General features: G+C 31.1%; 1 protein-coding gene across 1 annotated transcript; it reads right to left on the bottom strand.

Moving 5' to 3' along the window:
- Positions 1–1,318: 1,318 nt before the first annotated feature.
- On the bottom strand, positions 1,319–14,765 carry LOC108915416. The gene is made up of 3 exons (XM_018721442.2): positions 14,628–14,765; positions 10,072–14,384; positions 1,319–2,557 (listed from the first exon to the last, which is right to left on the bottom strand). The coding sequence occupies exons 2-3, from the start codon at positions 14,359–14,361 to the stop codon at positions 2,102–2,104; spliced, it is 4,746 nt and encodes a 1,581-aa protein (XP_018576958.1). The 5' UTR covers positions 14,362–14,384; positions 14,628–14,765; the 3' UTR covers positions 1,319–2,101.
- Between the last annotated feature and the right edge of the window lie 1,111 nt (positions 14,766–15,876).

The following is a 15,876-nucleotide window of genomic DNA, read 5'->3' as shown; positions in this document are numbered from 1 at the left end:
CTGATGAAACTTAGGCCACTGATTTGTCAAAACTAGAAACAAAAATTCATCAAATTGACTTACAAATGCATTAACCAGTGACAGAAGTATGAGAGGTCAGTACCGCAGGAGTCCCAGATCTTAGACATCATTAAATATTCTACAAATTTTTCATTACCAGTGCTATTTTTTAAATTTTAAAATGAGCTAACTATACAGTTAAAAGTAAATAAAAAATAGTTAATTATTTTACATATATGTCTTTTGTACCTTGCTTTTTGTAATTGCTGTCATTTTTAAAAATGCACCAAAAAATAGTCGGTAACGACTGAAAAAAAAAACATAATTAAAACAAAAAATAATTTAAATTAACCAAACTTATTTACTGCTCTTCAGTGGTTAATAACACATGTCCAAATAAAAAAGATTATAAAAACTTCCAAAAATAAACCTCTAGCCGCCACACGTATAATCTGTGCACGGTTAATCAATATTCTACTATAGCTACTCTGAAACCGGTTGTTCTGCAAAAACAGTTTATGGAACTTTTCCATTAGAAACACAATTTTAAATATAAACTAATATAATCATTGGCATAGAAATTTTAATATTTTTTAGGAATTACATGCTTTTAGAAAATTAGACATTTCTACACCAATGATTTTTTAGACTTCTAACATTAATTTGTATTTATAAATGTTTATCTATCTAGAAAACAATTTCCATGAACTATTTAAGTAGAACAAATATTTTGAACTATTTTACATTTTACAATTAAAAAAAATTGTATTACTACAATGGCTCATTCTTCAAACAAAATGCAAAGTTAAAAATACTATTCGAATTTACAAAATACTGAACAGTGGCGTTGAAATTCTGATGGTTCTGGTAGTGCTAACATAACTTATCTCAGTCACTGGTTAACATATTTGTAAGTCAACTTAGCAAAGAGTGACCACAAAAAACCTGTGATTTTCGCTTGTTTTCACTATTCGCAGAGATTAAAAAAAAATACATAAAAATATGTTTTTGGTCGCAAATTACTTGTCGTAAAAAACTGAAATGAGCATAGCTTTTAGTATTTTGAAAATTTTAAAAATCACCCCTACTTAGGGGTTGAAAAAATGCCAAAAATGAATAATTTGAATATTACCAATTAATATAAAAACTATTAGCATGTGAATTATCTTAATATATTTTCTTTGGAATTTTTACAATTATTTCTGATATTCTCTATTTTTGGGGATGATTCCACCCCCTGAGTACGCTTAAGGGTGGATTTTCTAATTCAACGTGCTTATTTCAGTCATGAGAATAAATCTTTCTTTGTATCAAAAATCATTCAATAGAAAAATTCACATGGTAATAGTTTTTATATTTATTGGTAATATTCAATTCTTCATTTTCTAATTAGATAAACCAGTGACTCCAAATTTCATCAACTTGCGTCAAAATTCTTAGAGATATTTCAGAAAACGTGATAAATTTTCTTATTTCAACAACCCGCATATCTAAAATTGAGACTACTATACTTTATATGTAACTTCTTGCTTAAAATAATTTATTCAGTCTGTTGAAATATCTCAATTCAACGCAGGACCATAGTCTTCTGCAAAAATAGAGTAAATAATGTGATACAAAATTACATAAGACTAATTTCAGATAAATACGATCACATAGAGTAGAAAAAATTTGTTTATTACATAATCACCATTTATTTGGCATTATCAATAGTGGCATTTTCATTACATGTTTCTCATTCCGAATGATCATCAAATTCAAATTATGTATTTTATTAGGTATTTCTTAATATAAAATAAATAGTTATTTAATTCAATTAACTGAACAATTACCTGAAACTTTTCGAATTAATTTTATTTAAGGATTTTTTTGGTTTTTATATTACTTAATACAGATGTTCAATGTATATCAAAATTACTAAAAAAAACGTTTCATATCCACAATATCTTCGCATATTAAAATTATAACAATGGATCAGAAAAATCAACATGCACGTAAATTCTAAATGGGAAAACCAAAAGAATAACAAAAACTCAACAAAACCAACAAATATTTCAAGTATAAGCTAAAAACTGGTAAACCAGTACATCTCTTACAACTCTTAAGTTTGGAGCAATTCCCTTCTTTGTTGTTTCCTTTTTCTACAGTCGGGGCAGAACCACTGCCCTTTGGGGGGTACCATAATACCTACACATTCAAAATGAAACCATTCAATTGCACAATCACTAGCATCACATCCGATCATTTCAGACACCTCATCGTAAGGGCATCTACAGTAGCAGTATAGCTGAGGTTGGTTGGGCTTAGGCAGAACCGGTTGTTCTTCAGAACTAGAGTCATTCGATTCTGTAGCACTGTCCTTTTCCAACTGTCTCTGATTTAGTAAATGAACTGGAGGTGGAATAGGTTTAGGTGTAGGCCTTTGAACTCGGAAGTCACTTAAGTGGGTTCCCGTACGAATAGATATTGGTTCAACCGTTGGTTGTTGTATTGGCTGAGTTGCAGTTTTAATTGTAATAGGGGGCACAACCATGGGTGACCTAGGTGCTTGAGGTACCTAAAGAAATTTCATCAATATTAGATTCGTTGGATACAGAAATTATTTGAATCGGTTATTACTTAAACAGCATGTCATTTTTCCGAAAATAAAACTTCTGTTGGGATACTTTAGACATAAGTAAGATGTAATAGGTAAAAATAAGCACCATAAAATATGTCGTAGAAAAAAATCAATGTTACAATTATTCTTTGAATTATTAAACCCAACAATCAAATACCAATACTTATTTATAAATTCGTATACAGGGTGTTTCAATTAAAACTTCCCACTTGGAAAATACCGGAATTAAAAAAAAATAAAAACCTGAAACACGTCGATTTTCTTTTCAAGGGGACACGTGGTAGAGTAAGATTTGGTGTCTTGGAAGCTACCGCTTAGATAGGGGCAAAAAGTACCCCCATTTTAAAGCTTTTTCAATTCTGCTCACGACGATATACGACTTTTCAAATTTTAGTTTGGATATGACAATAAAATCATCACTTAAAGAATAAGACTAAATATTAATGAATGAAAGAAGGACCTTTTATTAAATATTCAAATTGGTTTCCCTCTGCTTCCAATCAATAATAAAATCCGAAGCATTTCGGGAGTTAGCTTACGACATTTTTCAGCAATTTCTCAATAAAGAAATCTGTTTAAATTTTTCGTTTATCTGTCAATACAAAAACTTCATACTCTATCAGTTCAACTTTTTTACCTGTTTTACTTTAAACGAGACAATATCATCTCGCCTTGTCTTGTCGAGACAATATCCCGTAAAATCATCACAAAGTCGATTGAATTCCAATTCGTGAAAATAGTTTATACATTTGCTGAAAAAGTGGAAATAATTAGTTTGTTCTACAAGAATAATAAATGTGAACTGCAGGCAGCACAGATTTTTAATGATTGTCATCCTGACCCTGTACCTCGGCCATCTAAATTTTAGGAAAAATTCTGATTTGGGACACTGTTTACATAAATACTTATGCCCAATTTCAAATTATTTCATTTACTAGTTTTTAAATTATTTAATTTTTTTTTTGTAAGTTTAACACCCTGTATCTTTTTTATAAAACGTCCTACATAAAAACTTTATACGAAAGACTCTTCTTAAAATTCACCAAAGAATACGAGGTTTCATTTTTGGGCATCATTTGTGAATCACCCTGTATATCAAGTTTAACAAAAATGCTTTCTGCAATTTAAATTAATATGATATGTTACTATTTGTAAATATCACTTTTTGACTGAATAACCGAAATAATTGCATTTTCAAAACTGGAAAAAATACTCACCCCTCAGGGTGTCCCGTTCATGTTTCAAAAGAACTTGTGTGCAAGTTCCTCATGGAAAAATAATAGGGGTACTTTATGTAAAGTTTTTTTCTTAGATGCCCTGTTTTCGAGATATAGTGTGTTGAATTGTTACTTTCCAAATGGTTTTACCTAATTATCTTTAAATTGGCTAAAGATAAAAATGTCAAAATTGGTACACGAGTAAACATCAACTTGTGCATTGAGAATAATGTGCAAACGGTTTCTTCTAAAGGGTGCTACAAAAAAAAGGTATACTTGTCGAAATTCGGTAGCATGTACCATTTTCGAGAAAAATGAAGTTGCATTTTTTTTTGCTCACATAAAGCGGCACAAGTACATTAACAATACAGTGTAGGAAAGTACCGACGGTCTATCAGAAGTTACGTGAGAGCTTCTTATTTGTGGAAGAGCGAAATGGGCGTTGACTATTAGACGCCTTCATTATAGCCATTACTTGTCTATCACATGGATTTCAATGGCTTACTTTATCGCTCTCACGTAACTTCTGATAGACCATCGGTACTTTCCTACACTGTATATTAAATTAAAAGAGGATTGAATGAGCTGAAGACATTTAGCTACCAACAGTATTTGCATTTAGACTGTAATTTTAATTTCTTACGTATCACATGAACCAGTTAAATTGTAAAACATTTTATTAACAAAAAAATAAATAAAATTTATTTTAAGTTTCAGTTTGTTGTAAACTAACATTTAAAAAAGTACATCAAAATAAAAAGATTATGGCAATTAATTAAATAAATGTGCAAACTCGAAATACTACTGTAGATACTGAAATTGTCCCCCATTTTCTTCTATGCAACTCCATTTTTCTCGAAAATGGTACATTCTACCGAATTTCAACAAGTATACCTTTTTTGTAGTATGTTTTAGAGTTTACAGAACCGTTTGGAAATGTAATAAATTATTACTTTTAACATATTTTTTTTTCGATTGTACCCCTCCTGTTCCCTGTATCGGCGACACTGCTTTTCAGAAAGAAACCGTTTGCACATTATTCTTAAAGCAATGTTGATGTTTACTCGTGTACAAATTTTGAAATTTTTGTCTTTAGCCGAATTAAAGATAATTAAGGAAAACCATTTGGAAAGTAACAACTTCAACACACTGTATCTCGAAAACAGGGCGTCTAAGAAAAAAACTTTACATGAACTACCCCTATTATTTTTCCATGAGGAACTTGCACACAAGTTTTTTTGAAACATGAACGGGATACCCTGTATACATATAGTACAGTCATTGAAGCTGAAAATCTGCTGTAACTTCCAAATTCTTTGAAACTGCATGGATTTGCATGAAAATTTAGAATAAGGCTCATCTTCGGCTCAAGGTCAAAAGTGACATAAGCCCGATTGACGCTTTTTGTTTTAGGGGTAAAAACTACCCCTAAGTGAAAAAATTAAGTTTTAAGCACTTTATTGATAAAAATCTTGTTCAAGCACAAAGATTAAATAATGTTCCATGTTCTCGAACATGTTTTATGATATATTTGATCTTTTCGACCCTTTATTTATCTTTAAAAACTACCCCTATGCAAAAATAATGATAAAAAATTACTTTTTAAATATTTGAAATGATTAAATCGTGCAATTATTTAAAATAAAAGTTACCTTATACCTAATAAAAGAATTTTTCCTTTTCAACCCCTAAAAACCACCCCTGTATTGATAAAAATTCCCTCATTGCTTATGAAAGAATTTGTATCTCATAACACTTTTCAACCCTTATAAACCACCCCTGTGCTAAAAAAATTACGTTTTAAATCTTAGAATGCTATAATTGTGCAAACATTTAAAATAAAAATTCCCTTATATTGTTTATGAAAGAATATTTTACTTTTTCCATTTTCAACTCTTATAAACTACCCTTTTACCAATATTAATGTAAAATATTTTTATTATGATCGATTTTTAAATATAATCAATCATAAAAAAAATTGCTACGCTGCATATAAATAATCACACTAAATTTTTTTACTTATTTTATTTGTATAATATAATATATAATATATAAAAATGAGAAAGCCTATTTTGCTCCGAAAAAATGTCATTGGTTTTTTTACCATAACTCGGTTAATTTTGAAGCTATAGTATCCTACAAAAAAGCATTTTAAAGATAATTTCAAGAGCTGTAAGATCGTTTGCATATAAAACCTTTTAAGTCCTTCGTTTTTTAAAGGGAAAGGATCGAAGGGCTCGAGACAGGTCGTTTTTTCACTAAAATGGATACTTCAAGCGGCGATATCTCCTTTATTTTTTATGCTATAGGAAAAAAAAAAGCAAAATATTTGTTGAAAAAAAAGCTACATTTTTGTTGTCTATCATTTTTTACGTATCTTTCATAGTTTCAGAGTTATTATATAAATAAGGCAATTTTTTTTGAATAATGAAAAATACGTTTTCAACTTTTACCGTACATTATTAAAAAAATACGCATTCTAAACCGGTCTAACTTCAGGATCGTATGAAAAACACTAAAACAAAACTAATTGTAAAGGGTCTACGATTAATTTTAATTCTGATGGAAACGGTACAGCGTTTACTGCTCATTTTTCCTTAAAAAATATGAGCAACCCATCTGTTTTTGCTCAATTTTGCTCTAATTAACTTTTATAGTGCTCATTTTGAAGGTCTTTTTGAGTACTACAAAAAACTCCTAGAGCGTTATACATGTAAAATTATCCATTATTTGACGTTGAATACATCGATTCGAGTATTCCCCCCAAAACAAGTCCCCTTCTACTAACCATATTTCGCTGTTTTTTTTTATTCAAAATTCCAAGTTTTCAATCATGAATAACTAAAAAAATATTGATTTCTCGAAAAAATTCTTCGAATATTTTTTGCTCAAGATTTAATTCTCTATCGATTTCCAGCATTATTTTTGAAAAAAAAAATTTCCACCCCCGAGAAGGGGGTCAACACCCAACAGGGTGAAAGCGTCAATCGGTGCTATGTCACTAATATTCATTGACCTTTTCTCTGACTATCTGCCAAATTTCAAGTCAATCGGTTCAGTTTCAAAGAATTCGGAGGTGAAAAGCTTCAATGACTGTACTAATAGTTTTTTTGGTGGATAGTACCACAAATTCAGTTCATATTTTAACATCAAAGCAGGGATTATTTTCAAGTTTATTTCTCATGTGAATTTTTTGTATACCTAACGGTTTTTGAATAATGAATTATTTTATTCGTTATCACCAACATGTTTTGGATACAAACTTGATTTATCTTATAAAATTTTATTTATTTAATAATAAAAATTATATAAAGTTGTTAAATTTGTAATTGCATGGTCTTTCATGAAAATTATTGGAAATTGGGCATTTTTCGGCTAGTGAAATATGAACAAACACATGTTTTATCTAATACATCGGGGCTACTAGGAATACCTTAAACGGTTTTTTGTTTTTGTCATATGTATTTCCTTTGTGGTAGAGATTTTTGAGAATACGGCCATGTTTTATGAAATTCCATTGCATTTACCGAAAAAAAGTTATATTTATTGCATGTCGGTTCCAGAGAAGAACTTATTTATTTATTTTTTACTGCATTTATCAGTTACGGGGGAGTATTTGAGATTATCCTAATAAAAGTAAAAGCCACTCTTTTGCTAAATTTGCTGTTAAATATATTTACAATTTAGATTAACATACCACTACAAAAAGTCAGCATCTGGTAAGAAGGTTTTTGAATGTAGTAGATATATCCCAGAAGGTATTGACCTTTGAATGATAGTAAATTACTCTAAATCATAAAAAATATTTAATTCAGTTGCAATTTTAATAAAGAAATTTTACAGTAGATAAAGTGAAGTTTCATAAAACATCTCTGTTTTGGCAAAATCTGTACTAAATACATATGGAAAAAACTATTAAAGGTATTCTTAGCGGCCCCTATGTTTTAGATAAAAAAAATACACTCATATCAGATTCCACTACCCGAAAAACTCCCATACAACAAATTTCATTGAAATATCTTTAAATGTAAGAGCCATCTCGAAAAATTTAAATAAAAAAATGTTTGAGGACCCATAACTTTTTAAAGAAGCAAAATTGTAGTGAGATAACGTGATCTAAAAAGGTTTATTTTGACCCTAGCCAGCTACTACTAATGTATGTCTCATTTTTTACTGAACACCCTATACACAAGTACTAGTATACCGAATTCCTTTTAACGTCCCAAAGGCCAATGAAATCGTGAGTAACTAATGGGTAAATCAAACTGAAAATTAATCTGAATAAAACCAAATTTAAGGATTGTAATATGCAGTCAGTTACTAAAAACGAAATTGTAATAACCAACCTACTGTATATCTGGAAAAACTAAAATTTTTATCAACTTTAATGTCATCTAACTGCTAAACAAAGCAACTTGCCTGTGTTGGTTCATTTACAAATTATATAGAACTTTCATAAATGATTACAAGCCACGGAACCAGTAATTTTGTTTTGAACAGTAATTTTGTTTTCTTCATGTTGGCAATTAAAGTTCGGTAAAATTAAAACAATGAGATCAAGATTACACTGAAAGACAACATTGTTTCACAAGCTGTAATCGGTGTAATTTGTCACGTGATTCTATTCAACCACATTATCACATTATCTCCAGCGTAGGCATAACGGTTTGTTACTGTTCATTGTAAATGAATCATTAATATTAGTGATGCCAAGATTTAGGAATTTTTCGTTAACTACTGGTGCAGTAGACAACCAACATTGCAGGGCTGGTACTCCAGCCCTGCAATGTTGGTCGTCTGAGCTCGGCGGTCACGTGGCTTGTAAACATTTATAATAGCTCTTTATAACCTCTAAAGTACACTGAATCTTTGCCATACACTTTAATTAATTTGAAGTTAAGAAAGATGTTTCCAGTACAGAATACAGAAATTTAAATATTCTCTAATTTTATGAATATTGATAATGATTAATGGTGATTAAAAATAAACTAAAGTTATCTTGGTTTTAATATACAGTGTGTTCGTATAAACTGGGAGAGTAGGTATATGTGGCAGACCACAGGAACTGTTATCGCATTGAGGAATTTTTTTTTTGCAAATTGTTGAAAATTTTGAGTTTCTGAATTTGCTGCAAGATAATCCAATTACAGAAAATTTTTCAAAAATATGTTTACTTAAGATAAACCAACTCAAAGAAAGGGAGAGTAAACATTGTTTAAAAAAAAACGCATTGTCATTTTATAATTAAGGGATCTGTGACTTTTTTCTGAAGCTGTTTATTCCATATATTTATTAAGGAAACCACAATTATTTTTTAACTTTCTATTCCCCTGCATACTTTAGTTCTAAAAAGATGTTGTTTTCATCGACATTTTCATTTGTTTTTCACCTTTTTTATTATGTTAATAAGAAACACTCCATTTAAAACTTTCGAAAACTGAGTTTTTTTAAATTATTAGGTACCTACCTATAGTAGGATCGTATCCGATGCAAAGTAGAGCAAAATGTGTCGGTCTTTTATCAAAGGAAAATCGTGTCATCATTTTTAGGAGGCGTAAGATAAATCATTTCAAATTTAAAATGAAATTCAATGTAAAATCTGAAATACCGCTGCATACGCACTGTGTTCTGGTAGTAGCTGTAGTCGCCCAGGTGCATCGAGTGTACGAACTGGTCGGTTATATGTCAAATACTAACCTGGTGAGCTTTGCCGTCGATTAGAGAGCGCTTCCAAAAAACAAGTAAACAACAGTGGCGCGTACAGAGGTAAAATGTAGTACATATGTGGAATTTAGCAAACAAATTGGATTTATAATAAATTACAATTAAACTAAAGGGTGCCAGACCTGAACTGATCCCCTCGTCCCTTCATAATGTATAAAGAAATTATTCAATTTCTAAAACCCTTAAAGGCGTACTTCATTGGTTCCCTTGACATGCAATGATTTATTACTTTGCATCGAATATGATCCTACTATAGTGATGACAATACATCCTACATTTTATTTACAAAAAATCTGATTGTGAAATGGGAAATTAATTTTACTAAGTAATTTTTGTACAGCCAGGTCTAAATTAAATTTTTTTTAAACAATGTTTACACCTTGCCTTCCTGCCCTTATTTGATCAGTTGCACCAAAAAAATGTATAAGCTATAAAGTAATTAATCAATTTATATTAAAACAGCCTGCAGCTATTAAAAAAAAAGAAAAAAGTTATACAATAAGCACCTACTTCAGTCTTTCTCCACTTAGGAATAGATGGTGGAACTTTATCTTGATCTTCGTCACTAGAATATCCATAAAATTTATTGGGTACTCTTCTACGTTTTGAGGCTCTTAAACTGGAATCAGATGAGTCCTGTCTAATGTACGAAGGTTCATTTTGAGCTTTCTGGTAAGATGTTGGCACTGGGGGAACTGTAGACTGATTTGGTACTGGCGAATTTCGTGACAGAGAAAGGGTTATAGGTGCTACTGTTGGTGGTTGGTACTGATAATAAGATGGTACAGGTATGTTTGAGGCTTCTGTTGTGTATTCTTTAACATCTATTTCCATTTCATTTTTCCGCTCACTTTTTCTCTTTTTACGTTTTTTGGATTTGGACTTTTTCTTTGGTTTAGTTTCCTCTTCCTCAACACCAGCAGGAGGTGTAGGCGGTCTACTGGTACTTTCAATAAAGCTGCCATTAGGCATATTATTAGGCCCCATGATAGCCAGCAATTGCTGCCGCTTCTCTTCTAATATTTTTTTTGCTAATTTTTGAGGAGCTCTATCATAAAATTCTTCATCAGTTTCACTTTCTGTTGTTTCTAAATCAGACTCCCTAATTGGAGTTTCGATAGCGATTGGAGGTAAATCTGTTGCTACAACATCTACCACTTTAGTGTCATTTTCTTTTATTTTATTTGCACGTTCTTTCCTACGTTGACGTCGAGCTTGCTGTTTTTTCCTACCTTCTTCTGTAGAGCTGTCAGAATTAGAACTTTCTGAAGTTGAACTGGAACTATCGGAACTGGAGCTACAAGAACAATTTGATCCACACGAACAACTAGACGAGTCACTATCACTACTTGATTCATTACAGGAGCTGTCACTGTTCTTTTTTTCTTTAATATCTTCTTTATTATTTTGTTCTGTAATAGGTTCCAATGGTGGTTTTTCTAATACAGGAGCTTGAGGTTTTGGGGAACAGTAATCATGGTCAACACTTTCAGTCATTGTCAAAGCTGGCTTTACTTCTATTAAACTAGTATCTACTGTTTTCTCAGGGTCAACACAATAATCATGGTCTCTTAAGGCAAGTTCCACTGTTAGCTGATCAACATCAGGAACTGCGAGATCCAGATTCGGCTCTGTTTTTTCTACCTCATTAAACATATTATCTAATTTTTCCTTATTTGCTTGATAATTTTTAAAATTATCCCAAATATTTTGTATCACAGAATTTGGATTATCAAAATCTTCGCTTTTCTCATTTACTTCCTTCTGAACCACTGTATTATCTCCTTGATGAAGCAGCTGATCAGATTCTTTATTGTTTTCTTTATCTTCTTTCTCATTATTTACTATTTCTTGCACATTTGTATCTATTTCTTTATTTTCATTGGGCTCCTCTTTTTTATCGTTTGCTGAAGGTTCAGTTTCAGAGTCACTGCTGTCACTTTCAGAAAGATTTAGTTCAGGTAAATCTAAAACATCTATTTTAGGTTTAGGTTTGTCTTCAGACTTCTCTTCCTCGTTTTTAATTTCCAGATTTTTTTCTTCCACTTTCTCTTCTCTCGCCTCATCGGTAACTCTCTCACTTTCCTCTTCATTTATAATTTCCTCTGGAGGTTCCCTGTGACGTAATTCATGCTTGAGCATTAATTTCTTGGAAATGAATTTCTCTGAGCATCCTTCAAATGTACAAGCGTGTTTTTTCTCATCTGTGTGTATTCTTTTATGCACCTTCAACGATACTGCTTTAGTGTAAGAGACATTACATTCTTCACAAACAAAGCTTGTTGGTGGCACACAGAAGTGATAAACATGGGGCCACTTTTTCTGCAAACATTTTTTACATAAAACACTCTCAGTTCCATGTTTCCAAAACAAATGTCTAGTAATATCTGGCTTATTTCTATAAGCAATACCACATCGATAACAGAAATGATGTAGTTTATGTTTCCATACATGGTTTGAAAGACGATATTGTGTATGACACATTTCCAAACAAACATCGCAAACATTATGCCTTTTTCTAAGATGAACCATTAATCGAAAAGAAGAAGGTAAATCATCATTTACACACATGCAGCAACGAAATTGTAAATCATAATCCAAAATGTATACTCCAGGGCATAAGTGGCAGATTAATTCACTATAACTATAAAAGTTCGATTTACACATTATACATAATAATAAATTTTTTGAATGAAATTTTCTGTTATGTAAGTACAGTTCCTTATGTACCGTTGTACTAAAACGACATTGAAAACATTCAAATACATGCGAAAAAGTCACAGCATCGTCTGAAAAACTTGATTCTAAATTAAAAAATACTGTTTCTAATTCACCTAAGCTTTCTTTTATTCTGTTAACAAAACTTTCAGGAATTAATTCTTCAGCTGTTATGCTATTCACAACACCTGAAAATCTATGTTCAGCTATACAATGCAAACCTAGTTGTTTGCCATTAACAGCAATTTTTCTGGCGTGATTACAATAGATACAACTAGATGCAGTAGCTTTTAAACATTTTTGTAAGAGTACTCGTGGATCAAACTTATCTAATGGCTGCTCTAACTGTAATTCGATAATTGTAATATCTGGTCCAGCGATCTGGAGCGATGAGTCTATATTTTCATCCTTCACATGAGTGTCATCTGTATCCTGTTTAGGATTAATTTTATCAACATCATTTTCATTTTCACTTTCAATTTGGTCTACTTCCATCGTTAATTTTTCACTATCATCACTTTCTTCTCCTTCAATGTCAGGTTCTGAATAAGTTCCAGGTTTAGGTAATTTCAGTGACAACTTTGGAACCTTCCGAGTTTCAATTGGTTCACCATGTACATCATTGATTTCCATATTAGTTTCTTGTAAAGAAAGGTCTTCTTTACTTTCTTCTGTTCTGTTTTCAGTTTCACTAAAAGGAATTCCTTCTGTCAAATTTGAAACACAGTTATCTTCAACAGTATTATTTTCTATATTTATACAGTTCAGTTCCTCAGTATACTGATTATGTTCTAAATCATTACTAACTCTATCTTGTTCATCTTCTTTTGAAACTGTTTCATCATCATCTTCTAATTCCACTCGTTGACTTATTTCATTTCTTTCTTCAATGCCAGTCAAATTTTTAGGACTGTTAGTTTCCGTAGGTACTGTATTGTCAGTGTTTTGTTCTGACCCTATGTTTTTTTTTTCAGAGGCGTCTTGTATAATACCTTGTAGTTCCTTAGTGCTAGTAGCATTTGCAAGAATTTCTTCACTTACTTGTACAGAGTCGCCTGTAACATGATTTTCTGGAGTAATTTGCTGTTTTATCGATTTCTTACTCTTCGTGTTTTTATTACTCATGCAATTATGATAAAAAAAATTATCTTGCTCGCTAAAGAGTTTATTACACTCACAACACACTACGTAACAAGGTTCATTATAAACATTGAAAAATTCATCTAAGGTATTTTTATGTCCTGGTTCAAGATTATGACGAGATTGTATATGCTGACATAGGTCTTCCAATATAGAAAACATACCTAAACAATATAAACATATATATCTTCTATGAAACTCTAACATATGCATATAAAGGTTCCAATTTTCGTAATATGTTCCACAAGCCGAACACAAAAATACTTTGCGGGTTAGTTTGAATCCTGAACAAGAATTTTCAGGAATTTTTTCCTGAACAGTTTGCACTGAATTGCACTGAATAATATGATCCTGAAGAGTCGTTAAAGACTCAAATCCCGCTCTACCGCACTTAGAACACTTAAACTGCACAGTTGGTTGCAAACCTAAATACTGAGCATATTCTCTAAGTTTTGGTTTACTTTTGCCTTTAATTTTTTTATGTTTAGGTTTGAAATTTTTATCTTCTTTGTCCACTGTCACGTTACTGTTAATTTTATTTGAATTGTCTTGAGAATTCTGATGTAACTGAGATAATTCAAACAGTGATTCATTAAAATATGGATTGGAATGCGTAACCACTTCACTGTCTTTATTGGAATTGTCCTCGGATATAATTTTTGTTTTTTGTGCACTTCTTTTCTTGGAATTTCGTTTTTTAGGTACACTTTCATCTATCACTAGAGCATCACTTTCTGAACTGTATGAATTATCCTCAAATAAATTATTTTCTTCAATATTGTCACCATTGACTTTCGCACTTTCGATATGAATTATTTTTTCATCTTTCGAAACAGCAATTATCCCATCAGGGAAGTTTGCCATTATGGGGGCCACTACTCCATTTTTTGCATGCTCCAACACCTCTACGTCTGATACGGTAGTATTTGAACCATCTTCCATACCGATTCGACGTTTCTGGTGATCTAAAAAAAAAAAACTTTTGATTACCTATGTCTGCAATTTTTTGGTTAAGTGTGGAATGTCAAACTTGTGATATGTATTTAAAAATCATAAAAGTACTAAATAATAAAATAATTGTACAAGAATTTTCTTTAAAAGGCCTAATTGATTTAATGCAAAATGACAAAACTAATGTTTGATATATTTTTGTCATATTGTGAAAGCCACCAGCCACATTTAATATTATACAGATATAATTTACATACCCTGCAACTAACGCTGTTTTATTTTTAGCATAAGGTGTCTACACATTTTCGACCGCATATTTAATAACAAATTTACAACTCCCCGCCTAAAAGGTTAATAAAATGGCGTTCCTCTCCTCTTCTGAGCACAAGCCATAAGCAATGCACACAATGCATAAGCATTTTATTGGAATAGCGTTTTCCGTTTATTGTATTTTGCATCTCTCTTACTTTACTCTAAAAAAGATAGAGACATCTATTTGCACTAATAGATTTTATTAAATACGTGTTCTCTACTGAAAGTACTGAAAGTCAATGTTTATGTATTTGATTTGATTTTATTTGAAAATATCGATGAGAAAAATCTATAATTTTTCTCATTAACATTAATACAAAAGAATAATAATCATGGGCGTCCACAGAAATGTTGCCAGGGTGGCAAAAGTAAATACAGAGAACATACAAATTATAATATTTTTTGATTTGGTGAAATGTTTGTGCATTGGACGCACATCACATACACAGATGACATATGTCTTTATTTGATTAATAGGGCAGACAATCCTTCTTAGAATATAAAAAGGCACAGTCAGCACAATCGCAGAAATGTGATCATAGAGTTATGAGGAAGCTCTGTTAATTCTTCTTCTTCTCAATTGATGTCCTAACATTTACAATTAGATATATTTGGCCAGGTTCACACTAGATGGATGTTGTCATCGCCTATTATTTATTTTTTCATAGTATTTTTTAATTAATCTAGTTTTTTAAAAACTACAAAAAATCATCTGTTGTGGATAATTTATTGTTGATAACAATGTACATGGATTTAGGAAAAATGTATATGTTTGAAATCAATTTCGTTTTTATCGTCTGCCACATTAATCCTCAAGTCAGACAGAAATGCAATTATTGGTTTCTGTTTCTAATTAATACAGCTGTCCTATGTTCAAAACTTACATTAGTATTACATTAAAAATAAGATAATACTGTGTACTATCTATGGAAAAGTTTTGTTTCACAATTTCTAAATTTTTGTCTCAGTTATGGGTAAAAAAAACCCGCACCGTCCATCTTCGCCATATAAACCTATGTTAAAATGAACAACTTTCAACATCTCAAAATATAGATTCAAAAAAAATTCAAAAAAATATTACGCACAGAGGGAGCACTGATGGGTAATACGCTATATAAATTTCAAGTACCTACATCTCTGCATTTGAGTAAACCCGATATACCTCCTTAATATAAATATCTATTCTAAAAATTA

The sequence above is a fragment of the Anoplophora glabripennis genome, unplaced genomic scaffold, assembly GCF_000390285.2.
Source record: "Anoplophora glabripennis isolate ALB-LARVAE unplaced genomic scaffold, Agla_2.0 scaffold1295, whole genome shotgun sequence".
Classification (NCBI taxonomy): Eukaryota; Metazoa; Arthropoda; class Insecta; order Coleoptera; family Cerambycidae; genus Anoplophora; species Anoplophora glabripennis.
The sequence above is the reverse complement of the archived record's forward strand: the minus strand, read 5'-3'. Positions and strand labels throughout refer to the sequence as shown.

What these genes read in the sequence shown, in the direction of transcription:
- LOC108915416 (XM_018721442.2), bottom strand. Translation starts at nt 14,361, where the DNA reads ATGGAAGATGGTTCAAATACTACCGTATCAGACGTAGAGGTGTTGGAG. An exon ending in CTAAGTGGAGAAAGACTGAA is followed by an intron (nt 2,558 to 10,071) that starts GTAGGTGCTTAT and finishes AAATTTCTTTAG; the next exon opens with GTACCTCAAGCACCTAGGTC.